The sequence below is a fragment of the Panthera leo genome, chromosome A1 (assembly GCF_018350215.1).
Source record: "Panthera leo isolate Ple1 chromosome A1, P.leo_Ple1_pat1.1, whole genome shotgun sequence".
NCBI classification, from domain to species: Eukaryota; Metazoa; Chordata; class Mammalia; order Carnivora; family Felidae; genus Panthera; species Panthera leo.
The window spans coordinates 121,277,990-121,301,425 of NC_056679.1; the positions used below are offsets into that span (position 1 = coordinate 121,277,990).

The 23,436-nt window shown below is 43.8% G+C and overlaps 1 protein-coding gene across 1 annotated transcript in view; it reads left to right on the forward strand.

The window, feature by feature from the left end:
• The first annotated feature begins 4,570 nt into the window (after positions 1-4,570).
• SH3RF2 (SH3 domain containing ring finger 2) overlaps positions 4,571-23,436 on the forward strand; it is a 110,796-nt gene continuing 91,930 nt past the window's right edge. Inside the window, exon 1 of the mRNA XM_042938407.1 lies at positions 4,571-4,963. Within this exon, the coding sequence (XP_042794341.1) occupies positions 4,586-4,963 (378 nt within the window). The 5' untranslated portion in view covers positions 4,571-4,585. The remainder of the gene's footprint in view (positions 4,964-23,436) is intronic.

Genomic DNA, 23,436 nt, shown 5'->3' on the forward strand with positions numbered 1-23,436 from the left:
CATAAGTGCCTTGCTTTCTTGGAGCTTGTCTGTTTGGGGAATCAGGCATTAAATCATTAAAGCATAATTACCAAATTACGATTGTGATAACTGCTATGAAGGACAAGTACAGGATGATAAACTCTCTAGTCATGAGAATCAAGGAAGGCTTCCCTGAGGAAGTGGCATTTAAGCTAAAACTTGCAGAGGAGGGGGTAAAAAAGCAAAGGGTGGGGGAGAGTAAGTAGGAAGAGAGGAAGAGTGTAACTAGAAACTGAATCACAGAGAAAGAAGAGCACAACAAATACCTCATGGCAGAAAAACTTGAACTCCTCAGTAAAGAGAGAAAGCCAGTGGGACTGGTGTGTGTGAGTGAAGGAGAGATGTGGGGTAAGTTGAGGCAGGAGAGGTAGGCAGGAGCCAGATTACACCAGAAAAGGGATTTGGGTATTACCTAAAGTCAGTGGGAACCTACTAAAAGGTTGTGAACAGGGTAGCAGTATGATCAGATTGGCTTTCTTTCTTTCTTTCTTTCTTTCTTTTTTTTTTTTCACATAAATGGACATATACTTGTAAATATAAGCAGCAAGAAAACTCCTAAACATATCACACAGGTATTTTAAAAGTACAGCCTGTACGCATTATGTAACAGTATAAATATAAAAAGGAGTGTTGATGGGATGGGAGCAGTGGAGGTGGTGGCCTGAGCCTGGAGTCTGGGAAGGCAGGCATCATTCACCTTTCTGTTTATTTTGGGGAACTACTTGTTCATCTGATTTGACGCCAAGGTAGTATTTGGGTAAGCCAGGATGAAATCCCCACTTAAAAGTCTCCCCTTTCTTCAAAAGCTTCTAAAGTTTCTACCGAGATAACCCCATGGGTGGTTTAGGGGACCACCTACAGGGTTTGATTTGAGAGGTGCTAAACGACCACTCCTGCTCAGTGTAAACTTTGTCTGTCCTTCACTAGTGCCTGACATTCTCCCATCACGTTGCTATTCTGCTGAATCATCAACTGCCAGATAAGCTAACGCAGAACAGCCTACTGGATCTATCCCGCCTTCCTGGAATGGAACTGGGTTTTTGAGTTTTGTCAGGGCTGGGAGGGTTTGAAGTTACTTGAGACCACTGACTATGTAGTCGCATAGAGGAGCCATGAGACTGGACAGGTTATATCATTTTGGCTTAGGGTGGATCTGAGATCAGCTGATATGTACAGTCTGGACATATGTATAGATGTGTATGGATTTAAACAGTAAAGATGTACCAGTATACTTGCGGCATGCACATAACTTTATAGGCCCTGGGATTGGGCCAACCTGAGTTCAGATCGTAAGCTCTGCAATCTTGGCAAAGTTACAGCACCTATCTCATTGGGTGGTTGGGAGGATTTAATGAGCAATCTGTTTGAAGGCTTAGCGCTGGTCCATGGCATACAGCAAGTGCTTCATAAAAGTTACTGTTAAGATTATATGTATGTTTATGCAAGTATGTGTGTACATGTGCTTGTAGGTGCAGGTACGGACATCTAAGGGAGGTGGAGTGTTTAAGAACAAGAGAGGGAAGGAGGGAAAATGTTGCCCACCCCTGCAGCAGGAGTTCTGGCACTGGAGCAGACCTTTCTAGAGGGTGAGGCCACTGTGGGGCAGCTCACAGAGCAGAGGGCCCAGCTTTACCAAGTGGGAAAAAGAGCAAGGAACAAGGGTGTCAGACTACAAGGGGCTTCCTGATGAGCACAGAACCTATAAAAGTGGAAATTATTGAAGGAGACAGGCAACAGAATGGGATTTGATGTCACTGAAGCCCAAAAAACCTTCATAAAAGAGAGATGAAAAAAGACTCGAAAATGGTCTCTGAAATTGACACGTACTCAAATCTGGTGTCTGTGCTCAGAAGACATGTGACTTTGCTCCATCCTAAAGCCCCCTCCTGTTTTGAGCTCCATGCGTCTTTGCTTTTTCAGAAATAACATGGAAGAACTTTGTAAAACATGTAATCCTTCGCCATCCGTTCTCAGGCCTCTTGGTCCCCTCTTAAGATTTTCCCATGGAGTTGTGGCTAAGTGCTTTCCGCATAGTAAAGAACTGTCATCCTTAAGTTGAGAGAGAAGATATAGTCTTAAAAAAAAACAAACACCAGTTTCTTCTCTCAGCTCTACCTAACTTACTGGGCAACTTCAAGGAATCTCTTGATCTCTGTGGGCATAGCTGTCTCACCTGCAAAAGCAGTTGATTGGTCAGTTTGGGTCATTATCTTTTGACTTCCTGCCATCTCAGATGAGGTTTAGCTCCCTTCAACCATCTCTCCTCCCCTTAAAGCTGTATCACCATATGACATGGTAGTAAAAAGCACAGAACACCTGTCTCTTGCTAGCTGTGACTCCTGGAATGAGTTATTTAACCTCTCTGTGTCTCAGTTTCCTCTTTTGCAAATGAGGGTAAAGAAGAGTATAGTGAATTACCAGGTTGCTAAAAGGATTAAATGAGTTAATACAGGTAAAGGTAGAACAGTGCTTAGTGAAGATAAGGGCTACTGTGGTGTTCAGTAATATTATTATTATTATTATTATTATTATTATTATTATGTACTTTATTGAATACCTCTGTGACTTTATTATTGGTAAATCAAGAAACAAAAATATAAGTATTATGTGGTGCTGCGAAAAGTTCCCAATAGGCACTGGCAGGGAGAGAGTCTGGAACCATTGCTTTTCCTTTTTCAAAGCCTTTCTGTGCATTGATTTTTCAAAGAGGTGTATGTACTACCATAACGCGATTTTTTAAAAAAAATTTATTTAAAGAGATTGAGCAAAAAGACCACTGAAGTCCGTCTCACATCCACACATTCAAGTACTGACTCTGGTTTTTAAGGAGCAGTACTTTTTAGGTGACTGGCTTATCTTTGTTATAGCTGCCATTAATATGTTTGACCTTTTCAGCAAATCCTTATAAAGGTTTAAAATAAACACAATCACCCCGGCATGTTTATAACTGAGCTGTGTTTCAACTTCTTGGATAAGAGAGACAATGAGAAAAGTGAAAATATAAACTGTAAATACTTAGCCTTGGTGGCTGGCTTATATTTTGTCCCCTGCAATCTTTTCCCAGAAATCAACTCAGTTACATGAAGGAAGGATCAGTCAGCAGAGTGAAGTCAGAAATTGCTGCTAGCTGCCAGGCGGTGAAAGGGTTAACAAAGGCTGAGTAAGGCGATCCTTGAAATGAGTAAGACTCAGAGTTGTTAAAGTTTTCAAAGCGTGGCAGCCGCTCTTGGGGGAAAGGAAGCCAGTTGGAGGAAGCCTGGCCAAGCAGAGGATCAGAGGATTGTGCTGAGCTGCACACAGCTGGGGTTACAAGCTCAAGGTTAGTGGCCCCCCGCACGTCTCCCCAGAGCTGACATCTTTGGAGAGTTGTCTCAGGAGGGCACGGCGCCATCTCTCATCCCCGTAAGTCATGTCTGCTTCCCTTACTGGCGGGGCCACCCACCCTCCGGCCAAACCTCCTGGGCATTGTGCTCACCCAAAATTTGGCACTTGTGAGGGACAGGTGACCTCTTCCAGGGAGACTTATCTCAACTGGAGACTTCTTTTCAGACATTTAAAAGGAAATTGTTACTGGAGTAAGGATGTTTTCAGACCACACACGCACACCTGTATACACTGCTCTGTCTGGATTTTTGCAGGTTGTGACCACAATCCAGAATTCCTATCTGCTTCAGGTGGAACTGAGAACAATTGTCCAAGAAACTAAACAGGCTGTGTGACGTCGTCTTGTGGGTGGAATATCGTCTCTGAGGCTAGAATAATCAGGGAAGAAAGAAGGGAGGGAGGGAGGGAGAAAAAAAGGAAGAAAGGGAAGGAGGGAGTGAGAGAAGGAGAAAAAAAGAAAAAAAGCTTCCAAGCACCCTGGCCTGTACTTAAGGCAAACAATTTGAAAATGCGTTTCTAGTAAGAATTGTTCTTGTGCAGTGCTAGAACAAAATAATGGGGGAAGGTGCCCTGTGAAGGAAATAATTCTACATCTGCAGGAGGTTCAGATAAACTTATCTACACAACTTGTCTGCATGTGCTGCAGATAACAGATAAAAGTAGGGGAAGAAGGAGGAATAGATAGCTTCACAGAAATTGTGTTCCATGGGGGTCTTGCTGTGGGAACTGAAATTGACTGTCTGCGGGTGGGGGGGGGGGTGGAGAAGGACCCCCTTCGAGGCCGAGAAGGCTCTTCTGCAGGGCTGTTTTGTCTCTGCTCTTGTTTGCACGCCGCCAAGAGGCAATGAGTAAGTAGTCGGTCACCATGCTGAATGCTCCCGCAGATCCTTCAGCAGGCAGGAGTTGAGCCTTATACCTGCTAGCACTGAATCAGAATGAGTCATTTGAAACTTGGGTGCTGGAACAAAGTGCTTGCAAACTGCCTTATGAGACACTGCCTCCATGTAGGTGGGATATACCTCTCTGAGCAGTCACATTTTTTTCCTCTCTTCCTTTCTCATTCAAACAGGCAGAATTCTGAAGCTCCCGATAGGATAGACCCGGATCTGCCCCCTCGGCTCAGCTCACCCTACCATGCGGACTTTGCCCCTCCAGGTCAAGAGTGGAGTGTTAAAATAAAATGGATGATTTGACGTTACTTGATCTTCTGGAGTGTCCCGTGTGCTTTGAAAAGCTCGATGTCACGGCCAAAGTCCTCCCTTGCCAGCACACCTTCTGCAAACCATGTCTCCAGAGGATTTTCAAGGCCCACAAGGAGCTGAGGTGCCCGGAATGCAGGACCCTGGTGTTTTGCAGCATCGAGGCACTGCCGGCCAACCTGCTGCTCGTGCGTCTTCTAGACGGTGTGCGCTCGGGGCAGAGCTTGGGGAGAGGGGGCTCCTTCCGCAGGCCTGGCGTGCTGACCGCGCAGGACGGCAGGAGAGGCAAGAGTAACCCCAGAGCTCTACAGTCCAGCTCTTTCCGGCTGGTGCCTAATATCAGAATCCACATGGATGGGGTAAGAGAGATCTTATTTGTTCATTTCGTGTCCATTTGGAGGTTGGGTCTGTGTATACCAGCAGTTAGGGAACATCTTCCTTTCTTTAGTTACATTTCAAAGAGGTCTGCCAGTGATTCCCCAGAGGTAAGTTTCTGTGGGCAGTGGCCATTTTACGGAAACTCGGTGGAATCCTGAGCCTATCTAATCCATCCAGGAATTCTTAGAATTGTTAAAAGTCTCCCAGGTTGTCTCCCTTGTCTAGAAGGTAACAGTACAAAGAAAGCCTTCGTGATTATTCTTCATCTTTCACTTCTGCTGTTTGAAGCCAAACCAGAGGATGGGGAAAAGAGAGAAAACAAATCCAGCTGCTTTTTGCTTTTGAGATCTTGGAGGAGTTTGCAAATGTCAGGTTTTGTTTCAGTTCTACCCAACTCCCATCTTCCCACCCCAAGTCCTAAAGCGCTATTATGACAGTGCTCATTCATGATCCGTTCAAAGCTATTCTGATACTTGATGCCCAAAGACTGTGCAGGAGGAAAGCGTGTCTGTGGGTGGACTGACAGGAAGGCTGGGCTGTGAAGTAGAACCCATGTGTACAGGAGCCCTACAGGTGTCTTCATTTACAAAATGAATCAAACATACATAAAATGCACCTGAAAGGCTGCCATAAAACCAAAGGACCCGGTAGTGGCACGCAGGAGATCACACTAATGCTTTTGGTGTCTGGATAATGCGAATCACTCTGGCCAACCATGCGAATGGATCCTGAGGACTGTGTCTGACCTGGCTGCAAACCTTTTGTGGGAGGCTGTGTTAAGGGCACATCTCGAGAGGATGATGCAGTCCTTGTGAGTCCAGCGAGATTTTGTGCACTGTCACCCCACGAGTCATCATGTCAAAGCAGACACGGGAAGCTGCGACCTGGGTCGCTGGCATACTTAGAAAGTCAAGGCTGCATTCTGTGAAGTTCTTACCTAAAGCTAACTTCTTTAAAGATGACAGCAGAGTCTCTCAACTCCATTGTGAAGAGTAACAGTGGGTGGGAGGGTCTTCTGCGCATTCCTTTCCGCACAGCAGAATAGGCTTATGATGTGCATTCAGGACACTTTTCTAAACTATTCCTTCCAGGGCCTCACCCCTCTTTCCGGTCACTGCACCTCCAAGTTGCCCATGCAGCAAGGGAAAGTGGAAACAGTCAAAAAGGAGAGCAGGAAGACGTGGGCATTGGTGTGAGTTCTTCACTTCAGACTTTTTATTGCCATTGTGCTTGTATGTGTGACCACATTCCAGAATAGGGCTTGGCGCCCTCCTTTCAGGCTTCCCATTAGCCCAAGGTCTAGTCATCAATCAGAATCCACACACCTGGAGAAGGCAGGGTGGGGGTAGGGCAGCAAACTTATCTCAAGTGTCTTGTTTGTAGAGAGTAGGGCTCTATCTGGGGTCAGCAAATCCCCCTGTGAATTCCTAAGACCCAGCAGCCTGTTTCCTCCCCGACCCAGCAAAGTCTGACTTGCCTCCCGGTGGAGTATCATCACTCACTAAGAAAGCATTGCCAGACCGGCAGGAGGCAAGTCTCTAACATCTTCATATATTTTCATTCATGTTTTCATCTTTTTCGATGTGGCTATGTTGCTAAGAAAAGGTGCAGCAAATGTATCCCCAGCTACCAAGTTTTTGAACACAGAAGATTCCCAGGCCCCTCCTAGCATAGGGAGCTGTGTGATTGAGAGCTGATAATATGTAAGAGACAGCTGGTAAGATACTGCATGTCCCTGGAACTCTTTCACAAGGACTTGTAACATCAGACGAAGGTGCCAGTGACGGGGTTGTGCCCATCATCCAAGCTGCACCGGACCAAGTCCTGTCGTGAGGCTGAAACACAGAAGAAGGCTGTTGAAGGCTACTGCTTTCAGGCAGGCCCTGGGTTGGTAAAGATGTTTCTGCAAGAGAGCGGTGCTGGCAGCCTCCCTCAGCCACCCCCGTTCCCTTCATTTTCCAAGCCATCCTTACTTGAAGTGGTTCATCTCCTCCCTTTTGCCTCTCTCACCGGGACTATGAACAAACCCGTTCCTGGATGTAAATATGGCTGTCATTCTGCAACCTGTCTCTGCTTCCACGAATGTAGCTATCTTTCCCGTAAGGGCAAAAGCAGGCATGCACCCCTCAGTTCAGAGAATTGAGCATTGTCTGGGACGCTGCAGTGCCCTGAGAGTCAGAGGAGGCACTCGTATCCTCGGTCTAATCCTTACCAAGTTACTTACCCTCCCTGCCTCCTCAGTTTACCCAATTTAGTCAACAGCTAATAATACTTGCTACCCACCTTCCTCTGGGATGGTGTGAAAATTATCTTTGCAACATACTCTTATTGCCTTAGAAAACATATGCCGTGTGAATGCAAAGCATCATCATTATCATTAATTTAAACCTGCTGTATGACTTTGGACAAGCCACTTAAGATTGCTGGGTCTCAATTTAAAATTCTATAAAATAGGAAAATGTATTGTAAAAACAGAGAGCCATTGTGAGGCTTAACTAATTGGTGTTTACCTAGCACTTTGGGATCCTCAGATGAAAGGCATTTGGAAGATCATTATCATAGTAAACATTATTATTGACTGTTTATTGTGCCCTGTCGTGCATGAGGAATTCTACAAAACGCAGAAGGAGTGATAGCCCTTGCAGGAGAGTGTAATAGGTATTATTACTGAACTTGAGTCTGTGATGAGTCCAGCCCAGGATAATACTAAGTATAAAGTACTGCCCTAAGAGGGCATAAATAACCTGTTGTCCCAGGGTACCATTTTGTAAAACACCTCTTCCAGAGAACCCGATGTTAACCTGGCCCTCTGAAAGAGTTCATTTAACCTCCTGCCTGTGAGTTTGTTAAGCCCGAAGACTGTTGTGCTCACCTAGGCTCATCTAATAAACGGGCTCATCGAGAATTTTTTGTTGGCTCAAAGAGGCCGGGTGCTCCCTGTGCCAGCCAGCATGCCAGGGTGGAGCCAACAGTCACACCTCATGGTGCCAGCCCAAGAGAGAAAAAATAGTCCATTGTGCCTACCTGCCTGAAACCCTCCCAAGCCTACTGGGTAAAAAGAAAGCTTGGGAAATGGCTGTAGATTTCTACAGCGTGCAATTATTTCAAACCAACAGGTGAGATCGAAAGACTCTTGGACGGCCCCTGGCTGTGCAAATCCCACAGGTTCTTACTCCTTCCCTTACAGCAGTCAAGCCAAAGGATTTTGGCAAGTCTTCCAGAAGATTACAGGTTCCTGAATAATTGATCTCTCCTCCTCGCTGTGTTAATTTTTAGAAATATTTCTGAATTAAGACAGGCAGTAAAGCAGCGAAGCTTGCGAACTTAGGTTTGAAAAATAGAAGAATTCAAATCCTGCTTGTGCTGCTCAGTTGTTGTATACTGTGGGTGAGTCACTTAAACTTGAGGGCCTCCAAGTCCCGATCTGTGAATTGGAGGTAACAGTAGTACCTACTTCAGAGGGTTGTTGCAAGAAAGAAATGAAATGATTCATGCCAATTAGCTCTCAGCACAGGGACTGGCTCATAATAAGTGCTCAGTAAATGTTGTTGTTATTGAAGTGACTTAATATTTTTTACTCTAAATGGCACATCCTCTTTCACTGGCTTGTTAATGGAGTGTCATCCAAAGATGGCCCTTGGTACCCTGATTTCCAGCCTGTTTGATTTTTCTCCAAATGACCTATGGCTGTGATTCAGATGTGTGATTCTCCCCAACTTGTGCTGGCTCGGCAGCACATTTCCAAGACTCTAAAGGAGGCAGGAACTGATTCAAGAAGGTAACTTGCTAGCAAACTTCACTTCCCCAAATAACAAGCTCAAATGAACACATATGCAGGGCAAGAACCTTCCACTTCCCGGCATCTCCAACTTCTTCATTAACTTCTCTCTCTGTTTTTTATTCTCCTGTCTCTTTATCCCCAACACAAATGTTGCTGCCCCAGGTCTTGCAAGGCCAGACTTTCTCCCTTCTTTGTTACACATCATGCCAACCACATACATTTCTGTCTCACTTGCCCCAGCTCAGCGAGAACACACTTGCCACCTCCAGCACACAGACCAGGTGACTGTGTCCTGGAAACCTTTTCAGCTGGTGTTGCAAGCCCCCGAGGGGGTGGGGAATCAGGTCAGAAAACACATGAGGGAATTGAGGCTGAGTAGAAACCAGAAGGCATCCAAGTCCTTTCCTGGGTCTCAGCTGCTGTGTCCTGTGACACAGACAGTGCTTTCTGCTGAGTTTGCAAGGGGAGTGAGACTGTCTGAAGCCCCTGAAAACAGCAAGCAGATGCCACCTGGGTCAGCCAGGACCACATGTGACAGGTGGAGGAACACATAAAGGCAGGAGCTGAGGTTGAGAAGTCAGAAGACCCAGATGGTTCTCCACCTTCACACACATTTTGCAAATCTTTCAAAAAACCATATGGCACCAAATTGGCTCTGCCCTCAACCTCTCTCTGTGTACCTCCTTCCGAGTCACAATCCCTTCCCTTTTATTGCTTACCATAATGTTAAGGATATGTCGTCAGATGGAGCTGGGTTTGTGCTGGGATTCAATTATTTGCCTTAGGCAGGGTCACTTAACCTCTCTTACCCTCAGTTTCCATATTTGTACGGTGGAGATAATAATGGCATGCGTATATCATCAGGCTCTTGTAAGATTAAAATGAGATAATGTATGTAAAAAGCTTAGCACAGATGCCTGGCACATCACAGATGCTAATAAATGTTAGCAACAGAAAATAACAAAACAATAACTGTAAAGGAGACAGTCTGCTGGCATGGGATCTGGAGTTCTTTGCACTCACACTTAAACATGCATGAAGCAAAAGGGAGAGCAAAAGGAAAGGGAGTTTTCAAAAAGACAGAACTACAGTGATGGAAAATAATTCTCAGTGGTTGGCAGAGGTTATGGTGTGAGAGAGGATGTGACTATAAAGGGATAGCACAAGAGAGTTTGGTTGGGTGAGGGAACCGTTGTGTACCCAGACAGCAGTGGCAGCTATAGGAGTCTATATATCTGTTAAAATTCATAGGCATATATACCAGGAGAAAAAAAGTCTGTTTTGCTGCCTAATGATGTTTAAAATATTTTTCAAAACAGAAAGGGAGCTAGCTCTTGTACGCTTCTTTTAGTCTCTGCCTGACTTCACCTAGCCCACTCTGATTTCCTTTCATCTCTTTATATATTGGGCTAGTGCTGGTTTTGAGAAGGACTTTGCCATCATTTGAATGATCAGGAAAATTCCTGCCGGTGGGCTTCTCTGTGTTTCAGTGAGCCATTCTATTACCTCTTTCAGGTTTTCTTATCAGTTAAAGCTGTTTGGCCCAAGCGTGGACAAACCCAACAGCTCAGTCCCCACAGGATGGCCCGAGCAGAGGGGTGGGGCAGCTCTCCTTATGCAACCTCAATTATCCACCTCACCTAAGGGATTAGCCAATGCCTATTTTTCTGTTGTTTTCCTTTCCTCTTAGGAAAGGCTGCCTGCCCACATGTCCCTTCATAGGATAAAGAGAGATTATGAGCACAGAGAGTGCTTATTCAGCCCTTTTACTCACAAAAAGCATCCTCATCTGTCCCATTCCAGATGCCACTACATAGCTTTAGGCTTACGTCGGACCAGCTCAAATACAGCTCTTCTCGATTTCCTTGTCTTCTCTCTTTCTCATTAAAAAAAAAAAAAATCATGCATATATATTAGAGAAGTCTTTCATAAGGTATATTCTGCAAACTACGAAGGGATGTTCCACAGAGCTCCAGGGTCAAACAAACCTAAGCTTAAAACATAGCCGAACATTGCTTCTATGCGACAACACTTCTCAGAATTTTTAGCAAGCTAATGAATTGTGAGTCTCTAAGTGGTAAATTACAGTAAGAAATGCTCCCCAGATTTCTGTGGTAGTGGCATGCCCCTCTCCTCCCTTTTATTACTACCTTGGATAATATTGATTGTCCATGCAACAAATTTTAGAAAATGTCTCATATTAATGCAAAGGCAGCTGAGCCCCCAAAGAGAACCCCTATGGCAGTTAGGACTACTAACTCTTTCCAAGAAGAGTTTTAGGCAAGTCCTTGCCATTAGAAGATATTTTAGGAGTGCTATTTAAAACTCACCATCACCACCTTCTATACTGTTTATTTAGCTCCTATTGATGTCCAGCTATAAGTACTATGGGAACACAGCAAAGTCAAGATTCTCACCTTCCCAGTGCTTACTCTCTAGGTGTAAAACCAACTAGTCTGTATACATGTAAATACGCTTACGTATACATGTACACACATATATATCCCCGATTTAATGATATTACCCATTAGAAGATACGTTATCATTTTAGTTATATCTCCTAAGGGAAAAAGGAAACAGTACCATGTTAAATGTTCATTTTAAGATACATCCAATTTTAGAAATGTTAAGATATGAAAAAAGGAGTGTCTTACTGTCTGATTTAATTTATATAAAATTCTAGAAATGGCAAAACTATCAACTATAGTGATTTGGGGGATGATGCAGATGTTTTGTATGATGGTGTATAGGTTTGTCTAAATTCATCAAACTGTACTTAAAAATGTACTTAAAAAAGAGTGCATTTTTTTTCTGTATAAATTATAACCCAGTAAAGTCAATTAAGATACAGAAGTCTTAGACTCAAGAAATGATGGCTTTTGAAAATGTCAGGCAGTGAGGTGGTTCATTCTGAAGGAAATGAAGTTTAGCCAATAAAAAGAATCTTCCTAGGAAAAAAATAGGTGTTTTAATCATCAAGAAAAACATGGCCAAGGGGTGAAAAGGCAGCATCTGTTCTGCGCATGTGGGTACTAGGAAAGGCAGGATGGGACAGGGATATCTCAAATAGAATCAAAGTTGGAGGAGAGAGAGAAGGAAACAGATGGAGAAGAGACCAGGTGAGTGGATCCCTAGCCTCAAACCACCACTGAGAAGACACATGTCGGGGACTCTGTACTAGTCTCCCCGCAGCCACACCGGTTCCATGTCATTTCACAGCCTATGGGCTGTATCTGCCTAATGGATTCAGTGCAGCCGGACAATGCTCCAAGGGGATGGCTGAGCTTACTGGCCAAGTGAGGAGCAGCCTCCACTTCACTGATAGAGACAAAGCCATTTTTTTCCCGTAGACATGTTTGGGGTACCCGATACCCCTATCAGGTAGGAATGCCAGCCCGCGCATACAAAGGAAGTGGTAGAACACAGGCAAGGAAAGACAGACAAGCCCATTTGTCATGAGCAGCTTCCTGCAACTTGCGTCTTTTTCAGCCCCAGGGTCAAACAACTCCAGATCCCCATGTTCAGAGGCCAGGACATTTAACAGACTGCTCCTAAGTGCCTGCTCTGTACCAGGCTCAGTCTTGAAAGCTCACACCATCGAAACCTCATACCGGAGGTGCTCATGGACTCAGACCGCAGGACTCAAATAGTAGCTGAGTTCCCCTCCCATCTCTGTCACTGCTCCAGTCTTTCACGCAAGGGACAAGGAGAACGAGCGACTTGTTTTATGTCTCCATACTGTGCTCAGAGCACCCAGCCTACAGCCTGACCCATATTAGGAACCCCCGGATATTTTGTGGATGAGTGAATAAATAAATAAATACATTCACGTCTATGGTAGAGCTCATGAAATCACGAAATAACTCCTAATGATGCAGAAATGAATTCTTCATGGATCAAGCCATTAGAGAGCTATGTGAGGAATGAGCAGCACATTATATTAGGCGTAAAGTCATGCAGTGACTGAAACCTCGTAGAGGTGAATCACTTCATGAAATACGTTTTTGGGTGACAGACAGCACTGTCCAGAAAACAGTGTCCAAGTTCAAAACCACTTGGCTCCATAAGAGACTGTTAAAAACTGAGAACAAACTGAGGGTGGATGGGGGGTGGGAGGGAGGGCAGGGTAGGTGATGGGTATTGAGGAGGGCACCTTTTGGGATGAGCACTGGGTGTTGTATGGAAACCAATTTGACAGTAAATTTCATATATTAAAAAATAAAAAAAAATAATAATAAAAATAAAAATAAAATAAAAACCACTTGGCTCATGAATTGCTAACCCTGAGAACATAGGAAATGCCACTCCACATATGGCTAAACTTTCATGTCAGATATCACAAATTTTATGTGCTCCTTTGATCTTGGGAGAAACGTTATCTGGAGTTCATTGACACTGAGTCACAGAGATACCAGTGACAGAAAGGCAGAGCCTCTAAAAGACTTTGTCACTGGAGTTATGACCTGAATTGACCTGGCCCCCAATATGAAGGGAAGGCAGCATTTCAAGTAGGAACATGGCCCTTGTACCTTTCATGCTGCTAAACCTACATCGTGCATATATGAAACATGCATAAGATTTACCATTTCCGTCATTTTAGGTGTGCTACCATTAATACATTGATAATTAATACATTATTGTGCAACCGTTGCCACTGTTGGTCTCCAGAAGTCGTTCATCATTCTTTACTGAAATGTACCGATTAAGTGGTAACTCTACATTGCCCTCAGTACGTATTTATGTATTTTTTTTTTTTAACTTCTTTCTCAGGACACCTGGGTGGCTCAGTTGGTTAAGCATCTGACTCTTGGTTTCGGCTCAGGTCGTGATCTCACAGTTCATGAGGTTGAGCCCTGCATGGGGCTGTGCGCTGACAGCACAGAGCCTGCTTGGGATTCTCTCTCCCTCTCCTTCTCTCTCTCAAAATAAATAAATAAACTTAAAAAAAAAAAAAAAAAACTTCTTTGCAAGTAAGAGAAATAGGCATTTTAGTATCATTTTTAAAATATGTATTTCAATTTTCTGTTGCTTCTGACCTTAGTCTTCCAATAAAATAAGTAAATAAGACAGTGCTGTGATTCAGGACAACGGCTCTCTACTCATGTACTGGCTGTGTGCTTCTGGACAAGTTACTTAGTGACTCCAGGCATCGTTGCTATAAAACAGAAACAGCTCACCTCACAGGGTTATCGGGAGGATTTAACAAGGTGATATCTATAATGTGCTTAGCCAGGGTCTGGACAAAGAAAGGTTCTAGTAAAGGTTAACTGTCCACTTGCACTCTCTTTTAAAGTACTACCACACTTCCTGCATTTGGACTGCTTTTTTACTGCATGTAAACACGGAGCAACAGCAATCAGGGAATCACTTGGAGGATAAATCAAGATCCTTCGTGTAAAGTTCTTAGCACAGGACATGACACATGGTAAACCCAGTGACAGTGAATATGAGGAACTGTTGTTACTGTTTCCCATTCATTCGACAGACACGTACGGAATGCTTTTATGAATACGACTCTTGGCTGGGCTCTAGTGATGAACAGAAATAAATAAGATATGATCCTTGTCCTCAAAGAACTTAAGATCTTTTGAGAGAGCCATGCAAAGTAATCATTATGATGCAGTTAATAAATCTTAAAGGACTTATTATGGGTCAGACACTCGGTGAAGCATTTTGACTTAACAGAATCTCACTCTGTTCGCTATCTATAAGGCAGTGAGATGGGTGCTACTGTTGTCTCTATTTTCTCATAAGAGATCTGTGCTCAGTACAAGTTCGTGTAAGACAAAAAAAAAAGGGTAGAAAATGGTTACAGATAAAAATTTACAGCATCCTCTCTTTGGTTTGGGGCCAGTTATGGAGGTTGCAGATGGTCTAATCCTAAGTGCCCAAGCATTTACAGAAACCCATGACACTGAGGATTACAACCCTCAGAATAAGTGAGAGGCACATACACTGGGTGGTGAGTTCTGGCGTCACAGTCCTGATGCTGCTGGTTTTGGAAAATGGGCCTGTCAGCCATCATTCACAGACACAGCATAGAAAGCCAAGAGAAGCGCTGGGAGAACGTGGACTATTCACCATTACCCTTCCCCGAGAGGCTAATGGGAAAACTTTAGCCTGGAGATCAGGAGAAATAAGGCACATACTCCTGGGGTGCCTGAAACAGATCACCCAAGCTCAGGGCTTCAGCCAAACTACCAGTGTTAGAGAAGACAAGAATGAAACTGTCTGGCAGTCAGGAAACCTGGCCCATGTGGCCACTGCAGCCCATCCTTAGGTCTCAGTGTAGCTGGCCATAGGTTGCTCCTCAAGTCCCCAGAGTCCCCAGTGCTGTCGTCCCCTGGCCTCCACAGCACGCATCAGACTATATGGCGTTTTCCACTCACTTCTCTTTCCTACTGGACCATAGCCCCATGTGGTTAAGGAGGTATGTTGTCTCCTCTGTAGCTCGCACAGTGCATGAAATGCAAACAGCATTCAGTAAGTATTTAATTACTGAATGCATACTGCTTGCCATGTTGCAAGAAACTGCAATTAGATTCAGCAGCTTCGTGGCTGAGGAGCTCCTGGTGTCTTCCCCTGAGGCTAGAGGAGAGGGGATATACCAGCCATTTTGTCCCCAGGATCCTCTCCAGCCCCTGACTCATTGACAAGGGTGTTTCTTGATGTCAAGCCAGGTGTGTTAGGAATGGCACATAGGTGCTTTCAGGGGTTTCAGAGGTAATTGGGAGGTGAAAAAAGAAGTCCAGCCAGGATGGAGCCAGGTAGGAACACCAACGGAAGGATGTGCCACAAACCTCTGAGCAAGTTGCCCTGGTTTTACAGAATTAAAGATGATATTGGTGCATATAGTATTTTAACTGGTTGCCAAGGCAATGCAGCAGAATCAGTGGGCATGGGGCAGGAATAGAACTCTGCAGAGCTGTGTTCAGGAGGGATGTTTGTGATATTAACAAGCTGCGTGGAGCTGAGAAAGGCAAGGCTGCAATAAATCTTATCTGGGACGTTTGCTTAATAAACAAGAATGGCAGAGAAAAGGAGGGGCAGAGGAGAAATCTTCCCTTGCTGGCTCTCTGGAGAAGCAGGAAAGACAGTCTTCTGGATTTCAAATTTCTCCTTGGACTGGTAAATTCCCATAGATGAGGAAAATCCAAGTAGATTGGTTCCATGCAATTGGTTCCATGGGAGGGGGAATAGGGTGATTGAAGAATGGAAGGAGATGGCCATGTTCTCTTCCTCTTGAGAGATCCTAAAAGGATCCAGGATCCAGGAGCCTGCATTTTAACAGAAAGAACATGTCCCATCCCCTCCTTTGGTATTAGAGAATTTCTGATTAAATATCTTTTTATTGTTTTATTTTTGTTTTCTGAAGATTTTGAAACACTAGGATTTTTTTTTTCATTATCGTAAAACATGTTCTGGGTTTCCTAACTTGGCCATTCTAGCTGCTATCCCACGGCCTAGCGAATCCAGCAGACTTCATCGTGTGGAGTGACTATCCTGATTGCTTGGGCAAGGAGTGATGGACCAGGGAGGAGAGAAGCCAGAGAGGAGGTGGAAATAGATATTAGCGCCTTAATAACAACATCCATCACATCATTTACACCATGTGCCAGACACTGTGCGAAATAAACATGGTTTTCCTTGAATCCTCCTAACAACCCATGCAAGTCAGTGGTATTTTCCCACTTAATAGATGAGGAAACTGTTAGGAAGTGTAAGAAACAGGATATGAACCAGGTCTGCCTGCATCCAAGGACTGGGCTCTTAACCAGATCAGTCCAGGTGACCAAGACTGGTTGCCCAAGTATGGCTGTTCCCTTGGAGCTCCACACAGCTTTGCACTCTCTACCACAGCTGGTTGGCACCTGTTGGCACCAAAAGTACCATTCTAATGTTGCTGATAAGCTTTCAGAGCATGATGTAATCTGTGGCCAACCCAGTTCCACGTTAATGATATGCTGTGTCTTAACTGGGTGCTCCTTGGTCAGAAATTTAAGGTTTTAAGTGGTAGATATGAGTTAAGGTGAACAGAGACGGAAATGAGAGGGAGGGAATGGAGTCAGAGAAAAGAGGAGGGTAGAGAAGAGAAAGGCAGAAAAGTTTGCATCTGTGATCTACACTGGGGCAACAAAAACAAACGAGGGAGAAGGAGAAAAGGGAGGAAAGCTGATCAAGGGACCACATGCACAAGGGCAGAATACTTGGAGAGATATGTTATCAGGAGTTAGGACAAGCTCTGATCCAGAACCGGTCTGCTTTGCCTAGAAATGCAAACAGAGTCAGAACAAATATTTATGCTCTGTTCCTTTTGGAAACCTGTCATCTGGATTGGCAAAATGGTCCTAGGTGGGGACAAATAGAGCCTGAAATTCAGGAAAGTCAGCTTCTAATCCTGCCTTAGCTGAAAACCAACCATGTGACATGAAATGTACCTGAGCGCTTAACGTGTGAGAAATTACTGTACTTACAGGAAAAGTCCCAGATTCTTTAAATCTCAAGATTCTAGCGTCTCAAATTTAAAACTTATCCTTTTTATATTTTACAGATTATACAAACGATACACAAGAATCAGAATTTAAAGAAATAAAATATAAAGGTTTTCAGAAAAATAGGTACAGTTTTTGAGGTACCGTCTTCAGGGGCTGTGCTAAATACTTTACCCGCAAAGGCTTTTAAATCCACAGAGCAACAGATAAGGAAACTGAGGCTCAGAAATACTGAGTAGCTTGCCCACAGTTACTCACATAGATTAAGTGCACGCCCACATTCTTGACCACTCTTGACATTATACTGGTTAATCGTGCAGCAACAGTAACTCTCCCTCTCTTGCTCAAGGAGTATATCTAGAACATACTTCTGTAACTTATTAACGTGGCTTTTATAAGTTTCTCCAAGTCATGTTACCTTTGTAAATGTTGTCACTCTAGAACTACATAGTACCAGCCACATGTACAAGGATTGAGTGAGCCCTCTGATTCCTTTAATATTCTAGAATCACATGCCTGAAAGAGATCTTAAAAGTCCTCCGAGCCAACCATTTCTCCTATGCTTCAGTCCTCTCTTGGACTTCCCACATAACCGGTGCATTTAAATCTCCAGTATGGGAGAGTTTTCTGTGCCTGAACCCACTCTTATTACCCCAACCTCTAGGCAGCAGTATTAGAAAAGTCTTCCTGCAATTGAGTCAACAAGACACAGCTATCCTTTCTTTGGATAGGGGGACCAAAGGTCATTGAAGGCAACTTAGAAAATGTGCATTTTATTCTTATGTCTTATTTTCTCCAGGCTGAAGTACTTCAGTTAGTTCACCTGGTGAGCAGGTTTTAAGTCACCTGGTGAGCTGGTCTTAACCCAGGGGGTAAGATCCAAGAAGAGGATCAGGGGCTATGAAGTCATAATAGTTGATTGAAAATCCCAGCTCTACCTCTTGTTAGTTGTGTGACCTTGTGCAAGTCATTTAATCCCCCTTAGCCCTGATCTCTTCCTCTGAAAATGGGGTAACAGTACCTGCCATATGCGTTCGTTCTGAAGATTAAATGAGATAGTACATGTGACACATTCAAGGACTGATCCATAAATGCATACTTAAGACATGTTAATAATTTTTATTATTCTTCACTATTATTATTGCCAGTCTCTCTGCATCGGTACCCATCTTATTTCACGGAGGGCACCTGCTCCAGAGTCCAGTTGCTGTCTGTTTAAACTGCCCACAAAGAAACGTAACAGAGTTTCGTCCTATGAAAGATCTCCAAATTAACTCCACACTAGCTTTCAGGTAGCTTCAGGAACAACTGCCACACTCCTCAAGAGTCTCTCTTGGGATTTCTTCCTGGTAGAGAGCCTCTAGCTATAACAAGCCTTGCTACAACAACAGTATTATAGGAACGTTACTCTTAAAAACACCGTAGAAAATACCTTTTTCATCATGCTCTAAGTTGTGGAGGGCACATTTAACCTTTCTGTGGTGCATGGTAGGTTACTGGTATAAAATAAACTCAATAAAAGGAAGAAATTGTGCACTGAAATAATAATACCACTAGTATTAACTCATTACATAAATATATATTGAGTGCTTAACTAGGTACCAGACACTACACTAGGCACTACAATATAACCATAAGCAAGACAGACATATAATATACACTCTTCTGGGGTAGAGAAAAAGAACCAAGACCCCCATGGTCTTAGGTCCCCCCAGAATCAGACCCTATCATGAACACTGAGTGCTTACAGATTATTTGGGAAGTATAATGACATTGGCAGGAGAGTGGGGATATCATACAAAGGAGGGATGGTGGCTGGTGTTATGAAGCCATTTATCACAGAGGATGACTAGAGCTCAATCCTTCAGGAAAGCTCTGGGAAACAGTGTAAAACTCAGACCTCAGAATCCTCCTGGCCAACAGATGAAAGACCTGGGGTATTGATGCCCATGTGCCTGTCACTCATTGGCTAAGAACTCATGGGCCAAAATAGTTTCTAGAAGCTCAAGGGAAGGCTTCCTACAAAATTGTAGATGTTGACTATTGGAAGTGAGGCTGGATTACACAGAAATGGTAAAGTGATCTGAAAAGATGAGGGTAGAGTACCATCAGCATCATGCACACACACCAAATTACCAAAATAATCACAAATTGTGATCAGTTTACTGAATAAACTAACTCTACACAAAGGTATAAAATAAAGGGTGAAAGGGAAGGCTTCTGACCAGAGTAGTCAAAGAATGCCTTGTTAAGAGGAGGCATTTTTGCTGAGACCTGAAGAATGAGAGGAAGACAGTTCCATGAAGGGCAGAGAATTGGGGTACAGCTCTGGAGAACATCTTGAGCTCTGTTCCCAGAGGGCAGAGGGAGCTTAGTGAGTCTAGGGAACTGACTGGAGACCCACATGGCTACAGGAGAAGGTCTAGAGGACCAAGGTGCTGTGGTGATAAAAGAGATTGGATCTTACTGGCAATCAGAAAGATCAAAGATGGGAAGTAATTTGACCTGATTTTCAGTTGAATATTTACTTTGGCTCCTGTGTGAGAAATTAACATCTGCAGGACAAGAATGGTAGCAGAAGACCAATTCTAGTCTTCTCGATGGGTGGCCCGGACTAAGATGGTGGCAGTGATGGAGAGAAGTAGATGGATATGAGAGCAAATCTGGACGTAGAAACAGGAGAATTTGCTGCAATCTGGACTCTAAGCGTCACTAACTTTTACTGTGCTAATAAGCACTTCCATTTGACTCTTGCAACCGCTGCATGAGGTATTACCTTCATTCCCATTTTACAGATGGGAAGACCGAGGTTCAGAAAGATTAATTTGCTGGAGGTCACACCAAGAATAAGAAACAAAGGTGGATGCAGCCAAAGCTGATGCTCTTAAAGAGCTCTCTGGTAGCACTAAAACAGAGAGGTGGGGTCAGCTGCATGTCCCCTTCTCGGAATGTGCACATCACCATTCACTTCACTGGCAGCACTTGTAGGATGTCTATGAGGCAGAGGAACAATCATAGGCATTAAAAACAGAAGACATGGGTTTGAATCCCAGCTCTCTCACTTTCTGACTATCATAATAACTCTTGGCCTCAGTTTCCTTCCCAATAAAGTCACATTAACACCTACTTCAAATGGTTATTCTTGAGATTAAGTGGTACGTTGTAAAGCTCAATCAGTAGGGTATCCCAGCATCAATTCAGACCGTGTCCCCAGGTGCCCCCACCTGGGAGCAGAACTGGGGCCACGTCAGGCTCCCTCCCTTAGGAGTTGGTTCAGAAGACTTGACTGTGCAGACTCGGGGATGGGTTCCTTCAAAGGGGAACTCATCTAAGCAAATTTCTCCCACAACTCTGTCTGCGGCCTGACCTAGACTGGGTACTGCATAAAGGCACTCCTGAACCAAGTTCATCTCAGGCTTTTTTGAAAAATGCCACCTTATAAGGGATCATAAAGCATAGATGCTGAGAGCTACCAAGGACTGTAAAAAACATCTAGTCCAATGTCTCACATAAACATGGAGTCTAAGGCTTAGTGAGAGGAGTAGACTTTCCAAGGCCTCACATTTGCCAGTAAATAGGCACAAGGACCAGAGTCCAGGTCTCCTGAATCTCAGTCCGAGCACCTTGTATTTTACCAAACTGCCTTGCATCTTGCCGTGTCATTGTAATTAGTTTGCTGGGCTTGGGTCAGAGGCCTCCAAACCAGATTTCAGCATAAAGAATATTTTTAGAAACATGAACACATTCAGATCATGTCTAGTGTTTTGCAGCGTGGCCTCTTCAGGGCACTTTCAGACCTCTGGTGCCCACTGCAATTTGGTTTGAGAAGCAAATAACCATTTACGTAGCCTCACAGTTTATGCCAATTTTAAGCCTCAAAAAGGCAGTTTCCAAAGACTCAGGGGATAGAAAAAGGGAGACGCAATACAGAGAGACAGAGAATAAAACTAAGTGGCAATGAAAACATGTTTCAAATGAAAAGCAAAAGGTCTGAAAACGGTACATGTGGAATTGGCAGCAAATGCCTCCGACCTCACGGACACCGTTATGTAAAAATCACTTTTGTCAGCAACCTTTTGCCTAATCCCAACTCTTTTAGTGTTGCTTTTTAACATTCAAAATTATTTCCAAAGAATGGAAGTGATTACTGGGTCACAGGGGATGATATTTGTGAGGCTCCCTTACATAATATTAATTTGCTTTCATCTGTGTTCACAAAACTCTTTCAATCACAAGTCACAGAAACCCACCTCAAACCAGCTCAACTACAAGTGTGGATGTGTTAGCTCAAAGAATGGGAACCGCAGGGCCTCTTAAAGACCCAGATTGTCCTGTCAGATCACTTTCCTCTGTCTTGATTCCACCTCTTTCTACATATTGGCATCATTCACTCCAAGTGCAAAGGCCATTTTCCATGATGCACATAGAAGAAGGTGCATCCTCCCAGGTACGTAGTGACAAACAATAGAATCTACTGCAAAAACAGATTTAAGAGACAGGATTTGTTTAAAAAAAAAAAAAAAAGAGGATATGAAGTAGTTCAAAGAACTTCTAGGAGGGCCGCAAAGCCTGATTTGAGGCCACCTTGCCAGGAACAATGCCCCCCCAGTGATCAAAGGCTGACCTCCAGGGCTGACTTGACTGGCGCTGAACACTGAGACCCTTCCCAGCCCTGCTCCTAATACTGCAGCTGGAGGTCACCCTGGCTTTAGCAAACTCTGCCACCATCCCACAGAGTGGAGGCAAGTCTACCCTGGTCCCCTCTTCATGTCATGAGCTCCCACTTCAAATTCAAGTCAGGTCTGTCTGCAACTGACAAAGCCTAAACCCCCGAGTCCAAGCCATACCGATAAAGCAGGCATCTTCACTTCTCAATTTTGAGGCAGTTTCTGCCACCCACCAAGATTTATACGGTAGGCGTCTTCCCAAACATAGAAAGGGGGTTCAGATACAGGCATTCAAAGGAATCACAAATAAGTACTATAAGAAACATGGCAACAGCTCAGATTTACACTGCTCCACCCCTACAACTCCAGGACAGAAGGAAGGTCTCTTTCAGCGCCACCTAAATCAGTGCCTAGCAATTAGTAAATATGTGCCAGTTTGAAATGACCCAGAAGCTTTAACAAATAAAGCCTGATTCCAAATCCTAAGACTCCTTTGTGTCTGATGCTGACGAGACTAAGATGGAATTAAAGTCATCTGTTCTCTTCATTTCCCTGTGTCTGAAAGATTTGTTCCCTGACCTTTAGTTTAAGATGGCCAGGTTGACCTACCTCACTTGGTCTAACTTTTATGGCTGTTTAATTTCTTCTTTGGAGGTAGGGGGAAGGGACATAGTATTTCTGACAAATGGAAATCTGGCATTTTTACCAATGGCAGTCTACTGAAATAGAAAATGAGACTCTTACCTAGGAAGAATATTAACAGGATGTAAAATTGCTATTGGCACTTCAAGATACATTAGCAGGGTCAAAACTGGGATCAAAAAGAACTCAATAGGCAAGGCAGATGGCACATACAATTCTCAGTTTCATTGAAAACAGGGCAGGAAGTTAAAATGCAATCCCTCAAAGAGCTTTCACAGGTAGTGTGATATTTGATAGCAGCAAGCAACTGATGGAAATTTTTATACAGATGCTGAAATTAGCTTTGCTAACACATATTCCTGTGGTGAGCACTACCCAACCTTGACTCTTGCAAAGTTGCCCACAGAGATAAAATGAAGAGGGCTAACTGATAACATTTTCTGAAGACAGGAGGATTTTTCAGGGACCACTGCATTCCTGCCTCTATCCTCCCCTCTCCCCCGTCATGTCAGTTCAAAAGAGTTTGTGGTGGGGAAAAGTCCCGAGGGGGTCATCTTTAGATGTCACTTGTGACAGTTTGCCTAATTTGGTAGTAAACATAAGAACATATTGAGTCATGAGAATTTTCTCATTTCTCAGTAAAGCACATTCTTCGACTCCTCTCCAGACTACTCCTGACTCTGGCCTGGGGAAGGGGAGAGAACCCACGAGAGAGAACATTGCAGAGGCAGATGCCGTCATGCTCAGTATTCTAGGTGCAGACAGGGAACTATTTCAGGATTCTCTGGAATGAAAGGACTCCAATTTCTGAAATATAGGAAATAATCATTGTGATTGGTGGTGACAAGAATTTTTTTTTTAGCTTTGATCTA